This window comes from Papio anubis, chromosome 6 (assembly GCF_008728515.1).
Source record: "Papio anubis isolate 15944 chromosome 6, Panubis1.0, whole genome shotgun sequence".
Classification (NCBI taxonomy): Eukaryota; Metazoa; Chordata; class Mammalia; order Primates; family Cercopithecidae; genus Papio; species Papio anubis.
This window is the reverse complement of record NC_044981.1, coordinates 135,431,630-135,439,616: the sequence shown is the minus strand read 5'-3', so window position 1 is coordinate 135,439,616 and position 7,987 is coordinate 135,431,630. Positions and strand designations below refer to the sequence as shown.

The following is a 7,987-nucleotide window of genomic DNA, read 5'->3' as shown; positions in this document are numbered from 1 at the left end:
TTGAGCGCCGTCCACCCTGGAGTCCTTGATGTAGTGCTCTTCCCAGCCCCTGAATCTGTCTGGGAAGTCAGGCAGATTTGGCTTCAATTCTACTATCTAGAGATCTTTTGGAAGAGGTTAGAGTGAACTGTGTACATATTTGAGTTTAGATTTCATAACATGCTCAACTTTACTGGAGTTCACTGCAGAAAAGGAGGGAAAGAAAAATGTTCTCGATGTATACAAATGCCACAGACAGTTGTTTTTACGCCTACTTTATTTGATAGCTTCTAATAGCTGAAGGAGATTTCAATATCAAGTAATTGTTTATCACAAATGTGCCTAAAAATAATTTTAAAGATCTTTGTAGGGAAGCAGAAACTCTTTGAAGTCCAGATGTTTTCTCAAGATAACTAAATCTGGTAAAATCACCTATGTAGAAATAAATAATATTTTATGGCCACATCTGCAAAATGAAATATTATCATCTTCATTGTCAATATAAAAACAAATGAAAGTTATGGGTAATTTTTGATAAAATGAATTACACAAAGCATCATTTATATTTTTATATTTGGCTTTGGGACATAAGGCAATATGGAGAACTTATGTGACACACAAACACAAACACACACTCGCACACACACACAAACACACACAGAAACTCAAGTACTCCTCTCTGCCTCATTCTTATTCCTTTCTGAGATCAGCCCATAATATCAGTAATCCTCTGCTGAACTAAAATAATATTTTTGCTCCAAAAGTCTGCTAGGGAAAACATCTATTAATATATGTTTTTAAATCAAATATTTCCAGAAATGCTTAGAAGCCCCTTTAAATCTAGCAATGATAGCATAATAAAGGGTATATTCTAGGGAAGAAAATGCCCACCTAAAGTAGAAAGTTACCAGTTAAAAATCACAAAACATCAAAAAATATTTTCAAAGATTATTTCCATTTACCCAACAGGTTTTTCTATTTAAAAATTATAAAATATTTAAAAAGAGAAAACAGAACATTCAAATGATCTTAATTCAGTTTTACAATCAACGAGTTGGACTAGATGCTATTTTTTTTTCCTCAGCTCTAACTATAACTTTAGTCAACATAAAAAGATGTTAAAATGTGTCCCACTGGTTCATTCAACTGTTAGTAGAAAAAAGTGGCTTAAAATTGTGAAGCCTGAAAGTATAGCCATTCTAATTTACAGACAACAAAGGCAAGTCCTAGGAAGAAAAGTGATCATTCAAGGGCATCCATCCATTCAGAGATCAATCAATGTCACTGTTTTCAAATCTGCCTGATCATCAATATTTTGCTTTGTTTTGTTTTATTTTATTAATGGCTCTGGAGTCCCCATTCCTACCCCTGGAAATTTTGCTTTAGTAATTATGGGGTGAGATCAGAAATTTCATTTTTTAAAAGAGATCCTCAATATCCTAAGGAAACACAGATCATACCAGACTACTTAGGAAACAGTGGTGGAGAGGAACAGATAGGTTGCACAGTCCTTGGGCAGGCTCTCCACTGTCACACAACAGCATTTTCCTAACACGTCCGTCATTTTATGACCCAGGGTTCCACTTTCCTGGTGTTTTCTCCCCTCTAGCTGGAAAGCATATTATAAGAGTGATATTACTTGGTGTCTAGTTTACTTTTCTTTGATACTCCTGTGGAAAAGGATCTTCCTGAAGGAAATAAGAATTAAAAGCGTAGATTTATAGACCTTAGTTATCATCCAATCCAAATCACTCTAGATCTTTAATTCCATTTAAGTTCCGAAACTGTCCTTGCAGTAAAGTATGAATCTAGACATCACCATGCTACAGTCTTGAGCCTTTCAAGGAAGTCTGCAATTTGAAAATTATTTTCTTTACCTCAGGTCATGGGGTACAACGAAGTGAATTTCTCTAAATGGTTCGAATACATCATAAGGAGATGGCTCTTGGAATACGTTTGGCTAAGAAGTTCTTAGTAAAAGAAAAGCTTAAATAGAATTAATATCTAATAACATAACATAATTGGTTTTACATAGTGATAGTAGAGAGCAAAGTTCCTTCTAAAATCTTCCATTTAGAATTCCAAGCCCCTCAACATTCATATTTCTGTCAGTTTTCAATATAGATTTTATGTGTTCGCTGTATGCAAACTGTAGCCAAAATATACATTTCTATTCCTGATGCTACTGTGGATGTCAAGGTTTAGTTTAAGCCTTTTTTTGTAGCAAATTATGAGAAGTATAATTCAGCTCTCAAGGAAATATTATTCCTGATCTTCCTTGTTAGTAAAAAAGTAAATTATTAGTTTGTTATCTATTAATTTTAAGGAAAAGTTTAGAAAAAAGAAGAAAATAATAAATGACTTACCTCTAAGTATGTATGACTCCATGTTAAAGCAGCTAAACTAAAAGCTTACCACAACTTTAAGAAAAACTAAAATTCAACATAATTCAGTTTCTTTTTGCATTCCATTTAGGAAATGTTTGTCACTGAGGCTGACAAAATAAATTCATTATTTAGTCATGTCATTTATAATGCAGTCTCATGATACTGTCTCTGAGGATCAAATATTCAGTTAAAGCCATACTAGACTACCAAATAATATATAAAACTTTATGAACATTTTATGCTTGCTTTACAAGGCTGATCTATTAAACTTGTGACATTTTTATTTAAAAAGAATAAACAAGGATATCAATGGTATTATTTTATCCTTATATGGTTTTATGTGTGCCATAATCTACCAAGGTTAGATGTGTGCATAATTCTTCTTTTTCAATGTAGCTGGGGGCCAAGGAAGTGGTTAATTAATATTTGTACTGCAAATGCCTTAAGTGGATACCTATTAAAAGGTATACAAAATATAAACAGTACTGTATATTTTCAAAACTTTTAAATAAACACAAAGAATATATAGGTATACATGTTATAACTTCAAAGTCAACACTAGCACATAAGTTTTTCCTATCTAAATACATACTAGGATACTTCCTATTTCAACACATGCACCTACAAACACATGGCCATGCACATAACCTTACTTTCTGCCACTTGCAAGAAAGAATATACAATATTGTACATTGTTTCAACTTATATCATATTGGAAAATTAATGAGGATGGTATTAAAAAATTCTGACCTAAGAAATCAAAATACAGGAAGATAATTATTCCTTCGATTAAAAACACTGAAGACTGATGGAAAGTTAAGATTTAAATTGCTTGTCGGAAGAGAACAGGTCTGCCTGTAAACGCTCAGAATGCTCTGTTTGACAAGTGGACTAGAACTTCTGCAATATAGCAGTCCAGGCCAAAGACTTAAGCCATTGATGCTTCGGATCGCAGAGAAATGGTATAGTTGTGGGTAGATCTTCGCAACGCAGGGGGTGCAGATGGAGATCTGGATGCCCATCTGGAGGGGAGACGACGATTTGCTGGTCTAGCAGGTCGGGAAAATCCTTTTCCATGTGAGGTGTTCACTGACATGGATTCCTAGGACGCAAGTGAAAACATTCCTCACTCTCTGGCTACCAACAATAGGCTTCATATATGATGAGCTCAACTATAAAATTAGTCTGTTAGTAAATTTACAAGAAAGAAAAAGTATTGAAAACTAAAGAAGGTACTTGTCTAATATTTGTGGTTTTGAATGTTTTAAAGCAATTCACTTTTAATACAGAATATGCCATTTGATAATCTTGTCCCTTTCCTCACACTGACAAATTTTAATACAGTTAATCTCTTTGTAGAACTAATGATGAGCTCAGGATTTAAAATTTCAAGTTAAGTAACTTGAATATCATGGAAATACAGATGTTTCTTAGTGGGCGATGAGGAGGTTACAGTGTTACTTAAAAATAAAAAGATAATTTATAGAAGAAACCATTCATGTCAAGTTATTGACACTTTTAGAGGTGGTAAGCAAAAGGCACACAAACCAAATGATTAATCTGATGCTTTTTTCCACTGGCACTATCAAAACCTTAAAATTATCATTAAAATGCTTTTAAATACATCTTCATTCTAATTACTAATACAAAATTCCTATCTCTTGGGCATGTTCTGATGGGAGAGAACCTTTTCCTTCACTTTTCTTCTTTTTCTTTTATTTCCTTCCTTCTTTCCTTTTATTTTAATGGAAAAAAAAGCCTTCCTTGGTCCTTAAAATTAAAACGAAAGTACAAAGCTTCCATGACACACTTTATACACTTGGTTCTTATTGACCCTTCTTAGACCTCACAAAGCCTGTGCTCTTTCATATGAGCTAGGCAGTGAGGATGGCCTCCTATTTTTACTATTTTAGCCATGGTCTGACAGTAACCTGCAGTTTCTTTTTCTTTTTGGAGACCTATTTTTTAGATTTGTTCCTACAGGGGGAAGAACAAAAAACGAAAACAAAAGCTGCTCCTAAGGATCTCGAGTAGAGGACCTCCCTGCCAAACTCCCAACGAATGCAAAAAGGGAAATCATTTAGTATTATTTCTTGTTAGTTAATGAGAATTTTGTTTGGTTATCGTACAGATATATGTATTTCCCATCTTTAGCTACAGGACCTTGCAGGCATTGATGGGCTCAACTAAAAAGCAGAGAAATACAAAAGCAGAATATTTTTTGCACCTTATAAAGACAGGCAAGATTTCTCATAAGATGGAAGAAAACTGATATTTTTGCAGAATTTGAAATCCACATAGTAATGTTTTTACACCAGAAGGAAGCAACTTGCACAATAGTTTAAAACCATGCTGCATACCCACTGCATTCTATGAAACTAGGAGTGTTGAAGTATTGGTTAATAATAACAATATGTCACCTCGTAACTTTTTGTTAGGTTCTTAAACATTATATGAGTAAAAGAGAGTGTTGTATAACTCTTCTTTGTAAATACCAATTTCTTCGACTTCTTTTTCTCCTATAACTGATGAATATTAAACTCTCATAAATAGACAGGAACAAAAAAGATAACAGTCTACTTAAAATGTCCATTTGAGTGGGGTTTTTTTGGTCAATTTCTATGCTAAGAATACATAGAAATAAGAATAACCTTATTTATATATACTATCTTTTAGTTCCACAGATAAGAGGACTCTATTAGGCACTGTTAAATGATGTGTATTTCTCATATTCATATTAATGTGACTAATCCTATGAGAAAGAACACGAGTCAAATGCTGAGAATGACTGAACCAATCATAGTTAATAACTGAAAAGTGAAAATGATTTTTAAAATATTTTCCACACACTTAAAAAGAACCTTTAAAAGAATGAAATTCTACAAATCAAGAAATGTCCATTCTGAATATTTTTTCAAGAACAAACATTTGATCTTCTTCAGTTTCCTAAATCCACTTACTGTATTTATGTTATCACATTTCAGAATTTTTCAAAAGTTACAATGTACTATTCTCAGTCTTAAAAACTACACCTTCAAGGTTCATGTTGAGTTATATTTATTTACAAACAGGGTCAAGAGGCTAAGAAGTGTCCAAAACTTGTGCCCCCATTCTGTTTATATGAATGGCACATATGAACAGAATTCAGAGCCATTACTAATATGGATGCTACCAAATTATGTTATTTGCTTTCTCACCTCTGTTATCTTTTTCCGATCTATTCCTTGCTTCACTTCCTGTCCCCCCCACACAGCTGTCTTTTGCTGAAACTCTTGTTCCATTTGGAGCATTTCTAAATGCTGACTTAATGTGGCACCACCACTGACATCAGAATTACATTTGGTCCAGTTATCCCGGAAGCACGTAGAATTTTGCAGTGCAGACTCTGTTGCTGTCTCGTAGGTTTTCAGCAGCTTTTCCACAACACCATAATTTGACCTGGGATCAGCTGACCTTGGACGGCCAGACAAATTACTCGGTCTCCAGTCATGCTCGTGGAGCATATTCCGATAACTGCGAGGACTTAGGTGTCCCTGCATTTGTCTTACTAGGCCTGTTGTGGATTTCTTGGTGGGATTATCAGGCACATTTTCCATGGGCACAGGCATGTGGGCATTGGTTTTCCAAATACCAGACACATCATTACTTTGTGATATGCTACCTGTGTGAGCAGATGAAGTATCACAGGGCTTGAGATCCTCTGATAATTTTGAGCAGCTTTGATTTTGCTGTATTGCCTGACAATTTCTATCTGTTCTAAATACAGTTCTGTTAAATTCATCAGTCTTTGCTGCCAGCTTCTTGTTCCTTGTAGTCCTTTCAAAGCCACAGCTGAAGTTTCTAAGTGGGCTACTGCTGTCTGCCACTGAGGAGTTACAGTCATTACTTACATGAAGATCAGGATGAGATTTAGCAGGGTGATCTGGGATCACCATTTCATATTTTGGATTACTGGGGGTAGAGCAGGTTTTCTGAAACCATGAAGTAGAGGGACTCCTTTTTGCACCTATCCCAATGTCATATGACCACATGCTAAGTCCAACATCCTCATTACTTGGAGGCTTGCTATCTATTTTGACTTCTGGTACCAAAGAGGAAAAGATGATACCATCTTTCAAAGTTTTCCCTTCATTTGGATACAAAATAGACATCTCATGTTGTCTCAAAGGGAAGTGAGGGTTGTAATTCCTTTCACTTTGACCCTCATGGGGCACCCAGCTGTTGTGGTCTAACCTTTCCTTCCATCTTTCATAGGCTTGTTCAGAATCTGAGCTGGGAATATTTCGAGAGGTGCTTCTTGGAGGAGGAACTGGTGGAGTTTCATTTCTTTTCAAATCGATTGTATCAATTCCACATTTTTTCGCAGAATTGCTCTGGAGCATAATGGTACAGCTCAGATTCTTCCTATTTTTCTGTTTTTCTTTTTCTAAACTACTTGGAAGAATGCATGGGTCATTGTTGATCATGGGGTCCCCATGAGGTATATCAGTTACATTTGGCATTTCCTGGAGAAAAGAATCTGACTTCATCCTAAACAACAATAAAACATGGTGTATTAGTTATAACTTTATTTACAATAAGCTCTCTACAGCAACCATGGCTAAAGCAATGAGTTTCTGCTATAATAAAAGGATTCACAACTCCCTCATACATCATTTTTATATAAATCTCCCAGTTAAAAACTTCAAGTCCTTTTATGGTAGAATGAAGTCTACCTTTCAGTGTTATATTCAATGCCCTACATACTCTGACTCAAACTCTTTCCAAACTCCTCTCTCATTTTCACTATTACCTGAGACTTCACCTACCCTGAGATTGAACTATGTAGTCTCCTGGGTTTCTGCTACTGGCATTTCCCTTTCTGTAGCTTTTATCTTGCCATTCCCTTACCTCCTCTCTGCCTGCTGAATTCTTATTCATTATGTAATGTGAGCTCAAGTTCTTCTCCTTGAATGTGAAATAACATTTTAAGTAGTCAGATAGAAATCTGAATAAAAGTGCAATGAGGCATGAGTAATTCCAAATGGAAAGTGTCATTTGGGCTTGAAAAAAAAGTAAAAATTTTTTGGATGACTTGAGTAAAAAGCATATAGGATTAAAGTAAAATGCAAAAGGAGTAAATACTATGGCTATTCGAAGGAAAATGAGTACTTTGATATGGATGAATTATAAAGCAGAGTGGGGAGGATAATGAAAAATGAGAGAAACATTAGGTCATGCCAAATTGTAATGTCTCTGAATTACAAATATCTTGAACCTTGTTCTAAAGTCCATGGGGTGACAATAAGAACTTTATATTAGGTGTGATTTGTAAAAGAAAATTGTTAAGTCTTTTCTGGGTTATATTAAATAAGCTAAATATCACAATTCAAACTTAATCACACTGATAAATATAAATCATATTTATACCTCTTCAAATTATAAAAGATTATGGTATAGCTTACAATAAAATGTGGATAAATACCTATTAACAGAGAATAGAAACAAAACTAAATGGGCAAATAGAGGACAAAGTTATGTTTAAAACAAGACTGGCTAAAAAAATCTACTGCAAGTCAGCACAAAAATTCTTTCTGAGCTTCCTAACAACTAATGAAAAATAAGGGAATGCATTTGTGTAG

At 34.6% G+C, this 7,987-nt stretch overlaps 1 protein-coding gene across 3 annotated transcripts in view; it reads right to left on the bottom strand.

Annotated features, from left to right (window-relative positions):
* Window positions 1–238: 238 nt before the first annotated feature.
* The window catches only part of KIAA0408 (KIAA0408 ortholog), a 35,602-nt gene continuing 27,853 nt past the window's right edge, over window positions 239–7,987 (bottom strand). For 2 of the 3 annotated variants that reach the window (XM_021937903.2, XM_031667454.1), the window contains 2 exons: window positions 5,564–6,896; window positions 239–3,468 (listed from right to left, as the gene is read on the bottom strand). In XM_021937903.2, coding sequence (XP_021793595.2) covers window positions 3,295–3,468; window positions 5,564–6,896 — 1,507 coding nt within the window. In that variant the 3' untranslated portion in view covers window positions 239–3,294. The remainder of the gene's footprint in view (window positions 3,469–5,563; window positions 6,897–7,987) is intronic. The other variant, XM_021937904.2, reaches the window with a different exon arrangement.